This window comes from Opisthocomus hoazin, chromosome 2 (genome assembly GCF_030867145.1).
Source record: "Opisthocomus hoazin isolate bOpiHoa1 chromosome 2, bOpiHoa1.hap1, whole genome shotgun sequence".
Lineage (NCBI taxonomy): Eukaryota > Metazoa > Chordata > Aves > Opisthocomiformes > Opisthocomidae > Opisthocomus > Opisthocomus hoazin.
In genome coordinates, this window is record NC_134415.1 from 6,513,214 (window position 1) to 6,528,940 (window position 15,727).

The 15,727-nt window shown below is 44.4% G+C and overlaps 1 protein-coding gene across 2 annotated transcripts in view; it reads left to right on the forward strand.

Annotated features, from left to right (window-relative positions):
* Nucleotides 1-15,727, forward strand: part of DISC1 (DISC1 scaffold protein) — a 229,127-nt gene that overhangs the window by 170,078 nt on the left and 43,322 nt on the right. For both annotated transcript variants that reach the window (XM_075412179.1, XM_075412177.1), the window contains exon 10: nucleotides 4,428-4,488. In XM_075412179.1, the coding sequence (XP_075268294.1) occupies nucleotides 4,428-4,488 (61 nt within the window). The remainder of the gene's footprint in view (nucleotides 1-4,427; nucleotides 4,489-15,727) is intronic.

The following is a 15,727-nucleotide window of genomic DNA, read 5'->3' on the forward strand; positions in this document are numbered from 1 at the left end:
TGGAGTCTCCTTCTCTGGAGATATTCAAACCCCGCCTGGACAAGGTCGTGTGCAGCCTGCTCTGGGTGACCCTGCTTTGGCAGGGGGTTGGACTGGGTGACCCACAGAGGTCCCTTCCAACCCCGAACATTCTGTGATTCTGTGACTCAAGGTGTGGCTCCCTTGTCTGGTAGAGAGCTACAGACCTGTAGGCTAGCACTTAAGAACTGCTGTGATATTGGCTTTCAATTTTTTGAGGCACCTAATTCAATTTTAAAGACTGCTTCCTCTGGGGTGCCAGGCATCCATATCTGGAGCTTCCATATGGACACTGGGTTCAAGGTGTCTCCTGTCAGATACTCAGTTTTAGAAAGTTTTTTGAAAATACTGGTCATAGAATCTAAAGCATATGTCATGGTCTATATGTCTTTGTAAGGTCAATTTGTGAGGACCACAACAGAAGGATAAAAATGATGATACACCTTCGTGTGCAGGCTCAAGTAATATTTATAAGTAATAGCAATAGTATTACGCCAGTGGGGCTACTTTCAGATGAGAAACACCACTTCATGTGACTTTTAAAGAACACTGTGTAGGTTAATTATTGGAAGATATTTATGCAGCTTCTAAAGTGGGAGATTTATGCTTGGTAACAACCAGAAGGCCACCACAGAAGCTCACTGCTGCCCCTCAGCTCTGTCTGACCGGGTCTGATTCCAAGGTTGGACTTTGTCTGCTGTTGTAAGTAGGAAGAAAAATATATGATAAAATAAGAGAAAGAAATGCTGAAACAGTTTTCTTCAATTAAAGCTTCCCAAGAAAATTCTATTTTTGGTCTTAACAAATGCCCTGGTGTCTGATCTTCTGTGAGTATTTATACTTCTTTATTTTAATAACTCCCTTCAAGACCAATATGAGCTAGGCTTGTAAATCCCCAGAGAAATGATGAAAAAAGCAATCCCATTCACTTAAATGTAAAAATAAACCATTTGGCATGTTTATGCAGAAAAGAAACTCAGATATTATGATTACTCTTTTTTTCTCCGTCATCTAGTACTTCCTTAGCTAGATTGCAGGCGTGCACAGCTTCCTGTTTGCATTTTTTTTTGCTATGAAGTGATAGTGAATAGATTCATTAAATGAGAACAAAAAAAGGTGTTAATATGTTGCTTGTCTTCTATTGCAAAGGGATGATCTAAAGGGCCGGAAGCATTTCTGTGTTTGTTGCAGTGCTGCTTGCAGTTTGGGACGAGGGAGGTAACCTCCGTCGGGTTTTTGAGCGGTGCTTTGCTTCCAGCAAAATCTCCAGGTCGCAGCTTTTCCTATTACGTGCAGAAGAAGGCAAGGAGACAAAGCTAGTCTGGGGAGCTTTCTCCTTCAGCAGCAAAGTTTGCATTTCTTTTCATGTAGTTAAAACATTTGACAGGAGAGAGTAGGGTTTAGTGATGTGAGGTGATTTCCAAATGAGTGTTAGCTTTGTACTGACCTACTTTTGACTAGTGGTGTATTCTTGTCCATTACTTTTTGTCATTGAATAATGCTGATAAATTAAGCTGTGTGCTTCAAGGGCATTGTCAAATTGCATGTAGGGGCAGGGCTGAGCTGTGAAAGTGCGAATTACTCTATCAGATCATGCCCAATTAAAAAGTGACAAGCACAGCGGGGGAAATTGAAAGCAAGGTTTCTCTTTCATGTAACATAAGAAGTCACTATATCGGTTAGAAACAAAGTGAGTGTGAAGCAGATTCTCCACCTCTTCTCATCCCTCTCCAAAAATTAATAATATCTGCTGACTTCATTACCTGAAAAAAGAAGCCCCTGAGTGGTAACAGCTCGTGCTGGAGGAGATTATGACAACGGCAAGAGCAGGGGAAGTGCGGCAGCCGTACGCCTTTGAGCTATCGGCAACCGAAGCGTGTGCTGAACCTCAGGTCAGGGCGCTGGCGACTGACGGGCAGGGAGTTTGGGGAAAAAAAGTGGTGGTAGTTTATATAAAGCTGTGGCGTGTCGTTAAAGGAAGGCTTGCAGTCTTGCAGGTTCTCCGCAGTTCTGCAGCAAGCGTAGGAATAAAAGCATGGGAAGGAAACCGGGGACTTCTGCTAAGGTGTTATAAAACTGTTACAAGCTAAGGAAACTCATTCAGTCCCCAGTGCCATTGCAAAACTCCTCATATAACCTTTTGCATCACATTCACCAGCGCTGCTTTATGGTGAGATGAGTCTGCAAATGTATAAATAAATGTGGTTGTCTATGTACAATATAATCTTCCAGAATTCTGCTGGCTCAAGATGTGCTTGCTTTTTAGAGTACCAGGGTTGTGGTGGTAAGAAGTGGTGGTTGTCTGGAGTACTGTGTCCAGTTCTGAGCTCCTCAGGTCAAGAAAGATGAGGAGCTACTGGAGAGAGTCCGGCGGAGGGCTACGAGGATGGTGAGGGGACTGGAGCATCTCTCCTATGAGGAAAGGCTGAGGGAGCTGGGCTTGTTCAGCCTGGAGAAGAGAAGGCTGAGAGGGGACCTAATAAATGCCTATAAATATCTGCAGGGTGGGTGTCAGGAGGATGGGGCCAGACTCTTTTCAGTGGTGCCCAGCGACAGGACAAGGGGCAACGGGCACAAACTGAAGCAGAGGAAGTTCCATCTGAACAGGAGGAAGAACTTCTTCCCTCTGAGGGTGACGGAGCCCTGGCCCAGGCTGCCCAGGGAAGTTGTGGATTCTCCCTCTCTGGAGATGTTCAAATCCTACCTGGACGCGGTCCTGTGCAGCCTGCTGTAGGTGACCCTGCTTCGGCAGGGGGATTGGACTGGGTGACCCACAGAGGTCCCTTCCAACCCCAAACGTTCTGTGATTCTGTGGTATTGGGTTTTTTTATTTTGGATTTGGGGTGGGGTTTTTTTTTTTTGGTGGGCGGGTTGTTTGTGTTTTGTGGGTTGAGTTGTTTTTTGGTTTTTTTGCTAATCCAGTAAACTCTTTTGTAAAAATAAACAAAAAAAACCCTACCAAAAAGTAAATCAACTTTGCAAAATGTGTCCTGTATTTGCTGTTGGGATGCAGACCGCATCAGTGATGTGTGACTGCCGTGTGAGCAGGTGAACGCCACCTTCTGCAGACAGTCGATGTGACCTTGACCCTGATGCTGGCTGCTGATGGGATGACCTGAGTTTAAAAGTGACTGATTTACAGTCCTCCTACAGTTGGAGTTTGCAAGCAGCTGTTAGGGAGGGGGAACTAACGGGAGCTACTGTTAGCGAACTCCTGTGTGGGGGTGTGTATGTCCGTGAATGCAACTTTAGCACAGCCGATGTGGTTAACGGTGAGTTTTCAGATTGGGCTTTGATGTATGATGTTGTATTTTGTGAATTATGGAAAATAATTTCCCCTTTTATTTATTTTTTTGAGAAATATGTGAAGCACTTGATACACATAAGCTGTGTTTGGATGCACTGTATTGTAGGGAAGACAGGGGCAGACGGATGGGTAAATTCCCAGGGTACCCGATCGATGTAGCAAGCTTTGCCTATAAAAACAATGATGCTCTGTGGAATGCATCTTCATATCAAATATGTATTTAATTGATGTACAACAAGTGAAGAGTTTAAAACTGACTGATTTACAGTCCTACTAGACTAGGAGTTGGCAAGCAGCTGTTAGGGAGGGGGGGAAAAAAACTTATCACTATGTAGAAATGGTTATCCTCTAAAAGCCTCCGTTTTCCTGGAGGGGATTTACCATTTCCCCCATTCATATTCGTGATGAAGTACCAAGGATCATGCAGAAGAAGGGCTTTATTTTTGTCTGTTATGGTGAGTAAGCAGTTTCTTGGAGTTTCCTCTGGGGGAAGAAGCTGTAGAGACTCGTATGCAGGCAATGTCTAGGTCCCAAGTTTAAAAACAAACAAAAAACCTGAAACACCAAACCCAAATCTCATAACAATCTTGAGTTCTTGAGAATTCAGGTCTTGAGAACTCTTTCCATTCTATAGTGTTTCGGCTCTGTCAGAAATTTGATACCAGACTCATAACATTTTAAAGGACTCTTGGGACTGACGAATTAGTTAGGCTTGCCTGCTTCTCCTGGAGGTAAAGGGGAGGACCGAGCTGTCTGGGTTTTCTTTCCTTTTTTTTGTGGGGTTTTTTTTGCCTTTTTTTTTTAATCAAGAGGAAACTTCTGCACATTGTGCCTTTGTTAGTCTCACCATTTTTCTGGCATGACCAAGAGGTTAATGCATTAATTACTAGAGATATTAACATAACAGATACAACAGATTTTCAAGGAAAAAGGGAGAAGACACCCATACTGTAATTTGAATGGGGAAAAGATTAATGAAATTCTCATTTCTAATTGATATATGTGAAATTGGTGGGTAAGAGATGAGATGGTTTAAAAAAAAAAAAAAAGAACTCAAACTGTACAGTTATACCATTACCAAACTTTGACTTTTATTTTGCAGTGACCAGTGTAAAAGAAAATGCTGAAAAGTACATGAAGATGCTGGAGGATAAACTACATAGGTAAGGATGATATCACGGAAACCTCTGAAAGCTTAAAAATGTTTGTTGATGCAGCATTGATATGCATCAAAGTGATAAGGAATATTTTGGAACTTGCATTAGAGTAATACCAAAAATAGTTCAAAGTCGGAAAGCCCATAAGTGGCGTGAAGACCTCTGTTCATGGCTGCGTTCAGCAGCTTTGCCACCAGCCTGCCGATGGACGCAGGTAAAAGAAAGAGCCGCTGCGTTGCCGTGGGACGGCTCTGGAGCAGCGTCGGTGCGGCCAGAGAAAAGGGCGCAGGCGTGCAGTCGCTGTGCATCGCCCCAGCCCGCCTGCGGGTCCTGTGGTCCATGGTGAGAGCTCCTGAGCATCCAGGAGCCCTGAAGCGTTGGGGATGTGGCAGCTGCCTTGAAAAATCACCCGTCTGTTCCGGTGTAAAACCCAGCTCTGAGCAGAGCCGAGGGATCCCCTCACCAGAATTCCAGGCATCTTTAACAAGTAAGGGCTCTTTACAGAACAGTCTTGAAAGAATGCCTTTGTGGGGGATTGTGGAAAGCAAACAAAAACCAAGACAACAATGGAGATATTTTAGGAACTGAATCCTAATGTGGAATAGACTAATTTTTATGCCTCTCTTTTTTTAACCAAATGCTAGCATTTGTATTTCCTTCTCTTGTTGTGTGAAGGGCGGGTTCTAGATCACCCCTCAAATTTTGGGCTCCTCCTTGAAATATGGCTAGCAAATGTTGCAGTTGTAATGGAATCTGCTATGATAGTGGACTTTGCCCTGCGCAAGTATATATGTATTGGAAAAAGCTTTCATAGGCAGTAATTGGAGTTTATGTCTTAGGAAAACGCAACCCACCAAATTAGCACCACTTCTGTTTCTATTAGTGAGCAGGTATAATTAATAAACTTGTTCCCTGTTTTTTTTTTTTGTTGTATTGATAAAGAGAGAGTTCTAGATCTTTAGATTTGCTCACTCATACTTTTGAATATAGACTTTTATATTGCATAACTCTGAAATTTAAAAGTGATTTAGAGCTGAGTGAAAAATCACCGAAATGGACCTCGCAGATCAAGCTGTGTGTCTGTGTCCTGCCAAATCTCCCCCATTAATAACATTTATACTCCATATGCTCCAATCTGTAAGCGTAAGACAAGTCTTAATAACTTTCTGTGGGTTGTCTTTTTGAAAACCATACTCTTTGTTGAAAAATAAACAATACATATAACAACATGTATTGGTGCTTCTAGCTGTATGGATTTAACGTTAGGCTTCCAGAAAGAAGTAAATTTCTCTTGAACTATTAAATACTTGAAGAATCTGTATAGACTTCTTTTCCTCCTTCTGAGAATTTATCAGATAGAATTTGAGGTTGTGGTTTGTTTGCATTTATTTGTGCCTTTTTGTATAATTTTTGGGTTGCCTACCTGGAGATTTCTGCATCAGTATCTTAAATTGCAACACATTTTTATGTGTCTTGAGAGGTGTTGTTAATGAGCTCACAGCGTGCTTTTTTCCCCTCTTCCTGCTATTTGTGGAAGAAATTTCCATGCTGAACTGCCGATATTCATCCTACTTCTGTGGGGAGTATCATTTCAGGGGAGAGATTAAAAGTTAAACCCTCTTTTTGGAACTGCTTTATATTTTGGAAGCATTTTTTTATGAACAGTAGTCGACCGTTTCAAACTTCCCTTAGCAGATTTAAGAGTTGTTGAATACTATAATGCGATTTGTTGCTTTTGCGTGCAGGGGTTACCTTCCTCAGTACCACACAGACCTGGCCCTGTTTCGGTCTAGGTCCTCTATTGCAACCAGGCTGTGGGCTTCAGAGTTTTGCTGTTGAGACAGGCGTTCTTCCCAGCCTTGGCTGTGGACAGAAGTGTATGAAGTCCTCAGGTATATCACTGGAGCCGTGCTGGTGCATTTAACACGTGCTTCAGAGCTGGCCATCAGCTTCTCTGTCCCTAACAGACTGTTGCAGTATTACAAAGCGTCTAAAATTTCCCTTCCTGCTCTTAGAAATAATTAAAAAAACACCCCCAAAAAACCCCCAGTGACAACAAAACCCCTTAAAACTCACCAAATAAACCCAACAAAAAAACTCCCCCAAAAACCCACCACGGTGCTGGCCAAGTCCCCAGATGGTGAAGATTCAGTCCTGAACCAGTGACAGTTTTTGAACATGTGCAAATGGTATTATTCTAAAAATAGTTTATATTGAGTAATTAATGGCTGAGAATTTCTTTTAACATTGGTGGGAAGCAAAAAAAAATCTCTAATGCTTTTGCCAGAAATACGTCTCTAAGATACTACGTCTATAAAATCTTTTTATATTTAGGCTAATAAAGTGGTTATAGATAATTGTTTTTTAAAGGTTCTTTGGATTTTAAGTAATTAACTACACCTGCTTTACAGCTTGAGTAATTAAAAAAGTAAGCAAGCACCCAAGAGGCTCCCCCCGCCCACCATTAGAGGAGTAACTTGAGAGGCTGTTTCTTTTTTTGGTCTTTATATAGCTGCTCAGATGACTCCTTTATATATATTTTAACCAAAAAACAGACTCTCTAAGGAAGTGTTAAAGAAGAAGTTTTAAGTTTACATTGTAGAAAGAGGTAGAATTTACTTCTGGCTCATGGATGCCCTTTTTAGATGCCTTTGTAACCAATAGAGGATGAAGTCTGTGCAGCACAAATTCCAAGAAGCTTCTGAAGTTTTTCTCCAGATGAAACGTATCATTTTGCTAGGTAGTGTTTCAAGTAGGAACAACCTAGATTCACACCCCTTCAATTTAAGATATAGCTTCAAAATAAGGTAGAGCTGTTAGAAATTTAAATTTTGACCACTTTTATAATAGAAGAGAATTAATGAGGAAAACTCAGACCAAAACAGCTTTAATGAAGATTAAAAAAGTATCGTTTTTATCAACTAAAATGTTTTTTTCTCCTCTCCTTTTCTCTTTTATTTTCTCAAGAAAAGTTTGGAATATATTCCTCTTCTGTTTTGGGGTTTGTTATTTTTTGGGAGGGGGGAACCTAGCTTATTCACCACAGTGCTTTTTTTGTTGTGTTTTGGTTTGGGTTTTTTTTTTTTTAAACAAATGCAGTAGTCTTGACTGTAGCCTACAAAATGCATCGGTTCTCAAGTACCTTAATAGAATGTTAATCTGTTTCATTAAGAAAAGTACTCTTTTAATAGCCTTGCACCTACAGAAAAAAAAGGGAAAATGCACATTGATAATAAAGGAAACACATTCAGTATATAATAACTTCACCCCAAAGAAAGCTACCCACCCGCTGAGTACACAAATTACTTGACATTGTTTTTTCCTTTTAAAATATAGCTTGTGTGCTGCGCAGCTTATTGACAGTTGTTGAGGACAGTATCCTTTAAGAAAAGAATAAATAAATAGCATGTTTAATAATCCCGCGGGCTGTCTCTTTTCCAGTCACCAGTGTGTACACCAAGCCACTCCTAGAGTCTGCACATGAAATCACTGGCTGCTCTTGTGAGAGTGTGAATACCATTGCCATCGCTTCCACCTTGCAAATTGCTGACCTTTTGTTGGTAAATAGATGTGCAGAAGTGCTCAGGGTTCGGGTAATGAAACTGTGTTCAATGAAGACATCTGTCTGTATGAAGTGCAAGAAGTTCTGCTTGGAGAACTTCAGCCACGTGAACCATTGAAGAGGGATTGCACAGGAGAAGCTGGCTGATCTAGCTCATTGAAAGTCAGCTGAGCATCTGCTTGTGGGACCCTTGTCCTTCTTCAGAAAGTGTGCTGCTTCATCTCACCTCCTTCCGCTCCATGAGGAGGCTCTGCTGGGGCTTTGTGTCATTAATGTGACTAAAGTGGGCTTCAGCAACCCAACTCTTTCAAGAACCGCCAAGTTCTGCCATAGGGAGCTTGTCATGTAAATGGTTGAGGGTCACGAACTGAGCCCAGGGAAGAGTGCTGTAAAGCCATAAAAGCAGAAGATTTGGGTTGGGATTTTGTGCTTAAATGATGTCTTCTGAATCAATACTTAAAGTGGCCGATTTTGCAAAATGTGTGAGGTGCCAATAAACACCTTTGAAATTAATGTAGATGGAGAGAGAGTACTAAGTTACGGTTGGTTAGATACTTAGATGGAGGAATCCAAGTCTGAACTTGGGCTTTGTAAATATTCACTTGGTTTTGTAGATACTGAAAAACTTACCTGCCTTTTAAATGGGTAAGGACCCTTCGATATGTGTTTCTGCATGAAAAGTCATAATCTTCTGAGTTATTTGCTAGCTCTTACATATCTCTGTGAAAGCCATGCGACGTGAGCAATGGTGTCTGTCATATTTTTCGTGCCTCCTGTATCTCATTAAATCGTTGTCCTAGCTTCAGTCTTTTTCCCTTCCATTGCAGAGGGGGTTTTGAGGATGTGTGTGTGTAGAAAGATTGATCTGTGTAAGAAAGGTATTGGATAGCTGGAGAAACGAAAACAAATGTGTGGAACAAGGTAAAATTAAAAAAAAAAAAAAATCTTTCAGACCATTGCCCTTGCAGAAAGTAGTAAATATTCCACAGCAAATAGAGTTATCTTATAAATTGCAGTGCAAAACCGGGAATTTGGTTACATCACTGAAACATGCAGCAAAAGGCTGCCTTTAGCTCAGTCTTGCCTTTGGAGACACTGCTGTGCTATTCTTGCAGTAATAGAAGGAAATAAACCTTTTTTTTTTTTTAAATATTTTATACTTTACTTTCTATACTTTTTTTATGTTTCTTTATACCAAAAAAAAAACGGAGACCAAATTAATGGTGCAAATCAGCTTTATGAGATTTAGGATGAAATAACAATGCTTTTATTTTCGAAGCGTCCATCTGCTAGGTAGCCACAGAAGCGTTTTTGGAATACATTGCCCCTGTGAAACTTATTAGAAACTGATAATCTGTGAAAGTTTGCACTCTTAAGCAGATGGAGTAAATGTGGCGCAATTGTTAGAAGCGAGTGTCATCTGAAGATATATTTTTTGTATGCTGTGAACGATTTGACATTTGCCCTAAGAACTGGGTTTTTTGGCATACCAAGTATTTCCTGAGTGGCATTGCACGTTAACATGAATGCTATGCCTGAACCAGAGCCTGAGTAATGAATAATAAATACAATATTCAACGAAGGAGCATCTTGCAAGTGAAAATACATCTTGAGAGGAAGGAGGCAGACAGCAAATCGAACATGAGGAGAAGCCAAAGATCTTGGGACCATCCTTCTTCCTTCTGGACATACTCAGCGTGTAAGAGCCAGACTTTTCAGGGAGAATTGAACCCCGAGGTAGCAGAAACCCCAGAAGGAGCTGCCTTTGTCACTAATTAATCAATTAGGTGTTTAAACGTTTTGCAGAACTGTCATGGTTTTCTGCAGTGAGGTGAGGTCCCTGTGTCCAGCTGGAGCTTTTTAGCCTCCTGCACCCACTCAGAGCCCTGCTTAAAGACTAATGCAGCCTGTGATATCCTAGCATACCAGTAGAAGCTTGCAAATACCAAGCATTTTAAAGACAAAGCCCCTCTGTGGCCACCTACAGACTCTTCTGTAGAGGTAAGATTCCACCTTGGGCTGTCAGTGTCCTGTGTGTCCCTGTGCGGAAAGCCTGGCGTTTGCCAGAGGAGAGCTTCAGCACGATGGCTGCTGAGTGAGGCTTTCCAAAAGCTCTTCCCGCTCGCCTACACAGCAGTGCCGGCGTGCTTGGGAGTGCTGATGGCCTGCAGGAGTTCTGTGTAACCTGCGACCCACCTCAGTCGCGTTGGGGGCTGTTTCAGCTGCTGGTAGTATCTTAGGAGCAAGCAGATAGGACTGAAGTGCCACCTTTGCCTACCTCCCTCCGAGACTATGTGTTTTCTGCTGGCTTCCAAGAGAGCCCACCACCCCATCCCTTGCTGGCTAATGATCCGATCTGATTTTCTTACCACCAGTTCTGCTGCAGGAGTGTTAAACACAGATTAGACCAAGGACTGTATCCTTCTAGTGACTCCTTGAGTCCCTTTCTTCTCCCCAGCTGGTCCAAGGCGTACACAGCTGTGAGGACATTAGCTCCGACCCTGTGAGCGGCAGACACTTCCTGTGCGGTGATGCGTTCCTTTCTATCTCATGTCCCACATGGTGACAGCTTCCAAATCCCTTATCATAATTGCCTCAGGTTGGAAACAATTTTTTTGTACCAGCTGATGTAAAGATGACATTTCCTGAGCTGGGGAAATTTAATGTGATTGTACAGTTCTCCGGGCCTCGAAAGGTTGCGCTGTGACTTCCATTCATCACACAAACGGGGCCTTTTCGTTGCTTTTTCTAATTCCCAGATAGGAATCATGAAATTATTTTTGGGGAACAGCATTGTCCAAGAATAACTGGTGACAATTACACAAAGGTGTTTTCTTGAGCTATTTTCTGTGTTTTTCTGCAAGAATGGGGAAACGGATGGACGTGCCTGCTGGTGAGGTGCGATGTTGCAATGCCTGTGCTTTGCTGCTGTTGAATGATGCAGCATCTGGTGACTGCCAATGTGGGCAAAACCTCACTGCTTTCATTGACTCTTTTTTTGCCATTTTTCTTGGTTTCTTTTCTATTCGACAGTGTTTGTTTTCATGTTAATGGTGGCTTTTTTCCAATGTATGGATGCACAGTGCAGGAAAAGGAGTGGGGTCTTACCCTGATCTAAGGTGTGCTCATCTGCACAGCTCCTTGCTCACGGAGGTGTGAAGGGGATTGGCTGTGTGTGTTTGGGACAGCTTGCGTTTATCGAAGAAGCAGCAGTCCAGGTGTGTTTTACCTGGTCTCATACATCTGTGCCTTTTTTTTTTAAGGTTTCAGTCAAATGTCACTTGACTAGCTCAGAATCATGGAAACATTCAGGTTGGAAAAGACCTCTAAGACCATCAAGTCCAACCATCAACCCAACACCACCATGCCTGCTAATCCATGTCCTGAAGTGCCACATCTACACGTTTTTTGAACACCTCCAGGGATGGTGACTCCGTCACTGCCCTGGGCAGCCTATTCCAATGCCTGACCGCTCTTTTAGTGAAGACATTTTTCCTAATATCCAATCTAAATCTCCCCTGAAGCAACATGAGGCAGAACAAAGGTGGCTGCAAGCTGGTTGCTCAGGCTGCTGGTGTATGTGTGCATTCTGCGTCAGAAATTTGTGGTTTTGTCATGCAGGCAGTGTTTTTAATGCGTTTGAATGTGTCATCTTCACCAAGCTCCATTCCTTCTGACGAGACCTCAAGTGTCCTGAGGGTCCCATGCCGTAACAGGACAAGTCAGGATTAATTGGCACCACATCACATTACGGTTTACTTGAAAACAAACTCTCTTAAAACAGTTTTTCTCATCCCTTATTTTTCATCCTGTGAGTTTACGTGCCATGTGTCTTGAGTGTCTTTTATAACCTAATAAATTTCAGAAACGTTTTTGAGAGCAGAGCCGGGTGTGAATTCTCTGAACAGCACGGCACACCAAAGGAACAGCGTCTTGTACTGCTGGTGGTCTTAAAGCTGGCCTAAGGTGGTCTTAGAGTGCATCAAAAGGGCTGAGTGATCTTGTGGATGTATAGCTCTCTTTCTTACCTGGTTACAACTTCTCTACTGTTCCTGTCTATATGGGATAGTTCCTTTTTTTAATATAACATTGATTACGTAGGAGTAGTTTCCCGAAATGTGGTGTTTGCCTGTGACTTCAAGCTGTTGCTTAGGAGTGATCCTTATTTCCCTGAGGCCTTGTGTGATTATCTTAAATACTGAAAGCCAGGAACATGGTTAGAAGACGATGCCACTGAAAGTGAATACGGTGAATAACTTACCAGATTGATAAAACTGGAAGAAATTTTTGCACGCTTCTGTGATACGTGAAGTCATTCTGCCTCAACTGTGGTTTGCTGTTCTTCCAAGGAAAACAGTCTCTTTCCAACATACTGTGGAGTTTTACCATGCTGAGGGGTTCCCAAGAAGCTTTCAACCACCACTGCCAACCAAAAACCTCTCTGGATGTCAGTAATGTTGAAAAAGCATTGCAGTGTCATCAAACCCACATGGGGACGATCAAAGACCTTACTTTGGAGAATCAATTCTTGTTGTGAACAATACATTTGCTGCTTTGCCATTACCTTATTCTTCAGTCAACATGAGCGACACTGTCATGAAAGCTAGATTATTGTTTCTTAAAGGCTCGTGTTCTCCTGATAGTCTTTTCCAGCCTGAAAGCAGCAACTTATGTCATAGCACGCACTTTGCTGTGGAAAGGCTGTGATATCATAGAATCACAGAATCACAGAATCACAGAATAGTAGGGGTTGGAAGGGACCTCTGTGGGTCATCTAGTCCAACCCCCCCGCCGAAGCAGGGTCACCTACAGCAGGCTGCACAGGACCTTGTCCAGGCGGGTCTTGAATATCTCCAGAGAAGGAGACTCCACAACCTCCCTGGGCAGCCTGTTCCAGTGCTCCGTCACCCTCAGAGAGAAGAAGTTCCTCCTCATGTTCAGACGGAACTTCCTGTGCCTCAGTTTGTGCCCATTACCCCTTGTCCTGTCACTGGGCACCACCGAAAAGAGCTTGGCCCCATCCTCCTGACACCCACCCTTCAGATATTTGTAGGCATTTATAAGGTCCCCTCGCAGCCTTCTCTTCTTCAGGCTGAACAAGCCCAGTTCCCTCAACCTCTCCTCGTAGTGGAGATGCTCCAGTCCCCTCACCATCCTTGTAGCCCTCCGCTGGACTCTCTCCAGTAGCTCTTCATCCTTCTTGAACTGGGGAGCCCAGAACTGGACACAGTACTCCAGATGAGGCCTCACCAGGGTAGTGTAGAGGGGAAGGAGAACCTCCCTTGTCCTGCTGGCCACACTCTTCTTGATGCACCCCAGGATCCCATTGGCCTTCTTGGCAGCCAGGGCACACTGCTGGCTCATAGTTAACCTGTCGTCCACCAGGACACCCAGGTCCCTCTCCGCAGAGCTGCTCTCCAGCAGGTCCACCCCAAGCCTGTACTGGTGCATGAGGTTGTTCCTCCCCAGGTGCAGGACCCTGCACTTGCCCTTGTTGAACCTCATCAGGTTCCTCTCTGCCCAGCTTTCCAGCCTATCCAGGTCACGCTGAATGGCAGCACAGCCTTCTGGTGTATCTACCACACCTCCCAGTTTGGTGTCATCAGCAAACTTGCTGAGGGTACATTCTAACTCTTCATCCAGGTCGTTGATGAAGAAGTTAAACAAGACTGGGCCCAGTACTGACCCCTGAGGGACACCACTTGTCACCAGCCTCCAACTAGACTCAGCGCCCCTGATGACAACCCTCTGAGTTCTGCCATTCAGCCAGTTCTCTATCCACTTCACCGACCACTCATCCAGCCCACACTTCCTCAGCTTCCCCAGGAGGATATCATGGGAGACTGTGTCGAAAGCCTTGCTGAAGTCAAGGTAGATAACATCCACAGCTCTCCCTTCGTCTACCCAGCCAGTCATGTCATCATAGAAAGCTATCAGATTGGTCAGGCATGATTTCCCCTTGGTGAATCCATGCTGACTACTCCTGATAACCTTCTTTTCTTCCACTTGCTTGATGATGGCCTCCAGGATAAGCTGCTCCATCACCTTTCCCGGGATGGAGGTGAGGCTGACCGGCCTGTAGTTCCCTGGGTCCTCCTTCTTGCCCTTTTTGAAGATTGGAGTGACATTGGCCTTTCTCCAGTCCTCGGGCACCTCTCCAGTCCTCCAGGACCTCTCAAAGATGATGGAGAGTGGCTCAGCAATGACATCCGCCAGCTCCCTCAGCACTCGTGGGTGCATTCCGTCGGGGCCCATGGATTTGTGGACATCCAGATCGCTTAAGCGATCCCTCACACAGTCCTCCTCGACCAAGGGAAAGTCGTCCTCTCTGTAGGCTTCTTCTCTTACCTCCGGGGCCTGGGATTCCTGAGGGCCAGTCTTAGCACTGAAGACTGAAGCAAAGAAGGCATTCAGTAGCTCTGCCTTCTCCGCATCCTCCGTCACCAGGACACCCGCCTCATTCAGCAGCGGCCCCACGTTGTCCCTAGCCTTCCTTTTGCTGCTGATGTAGTTGAAGAAGCCCTTCTTGTTGTTTTTGACATCCCTTGCCAGCTTCAATTCCAGGTGAGCCTTGGCCTTCCTCGTCGCATCCCTGCATGCTCTCACTATGTTTCTGTACTCTTCCCAAGTGGCCTGTCCCTCTTTCCACATGCCATGCACCTTTCTCTTCTGCCTGATCTCCGCTAGAAGCTCCTTGTTTAACCATGCAGGTCTCCTGCCTCCTTTGCTAAATTTCTTTCTCAGGGGGATGCATTGCTCCTGTGCATGGAAGAAGTGTTGTTTAAAAAGCGACCAGCACTCATGGACCCCCCTGCCTTCGAGAGCCCTGGCCCACGGGATTCCTCCCAGTAGCTCCTTGAAGAGGGCAAAGTCAGCCCTCCTGAGGTCCAGGGTTTTGATCCTGCTTATCGCCCTGCTTCCTCCATGCAGGATCCTGAACTCGACCATTTCATGGTCACTGCAGCCGAGTCTACCTCCAACCTTCACGTCCTCCACCAGTCCCTCCTTGTTTGTTAATACAAGGTCCAGCAGAGCGCCTTTCCTTGTTGGTTCCTCCACCACTTGCATCAGAAAGTTATCATCGATGCTCTGTAGGAACCTCCTGGATTGCGCCTGCCTAGCTGTATGGTCTTCCCAGCTGATGTCAGGGTGGTTGAAGTCCCCCATGAGAACCAGAGCCTGTGACTGTGAGGCTGCTTGCAGCTGCCTGTAGAAGGCTTCATCAACCTCCTCCTCCTGGTCAGGTGGCCTGTAGTATACACCCACCGTAATGTCACCCGTGTGAGCCTGTCCCTTAATTCTAACCCACAAGCTTTCAACTCCTTCTTCATTTGCCCCCAGGCCAAGCTCAATGCATTCCAGTTGCTCCCTCACATATAGAGCAACTCCCCCACCTCTCCTTGTTGACCTGTCTTTCCTAAAGAGTCTGTAGCCATCTATGACAGCATGCCAGTCATGCGAGTTGTCCCACCACGTTTCTGTGATGGCGACCAAGTCGTAGCCGTCCTGCTGTATAATGGCTTCCAGCTCCTCCTGTTTATTGGCCATACTACGTGCATTGGTGTAAACACACTTGAGCTGGGCTGTCAATCTCACCCCTGGCCTTGGCACTCCAAGCCTAGGCTCATCCCTAGTGAGCTGGGCAATATCCCCTTCCCCCTTCGAACCTAGTTTAAAGCCCTC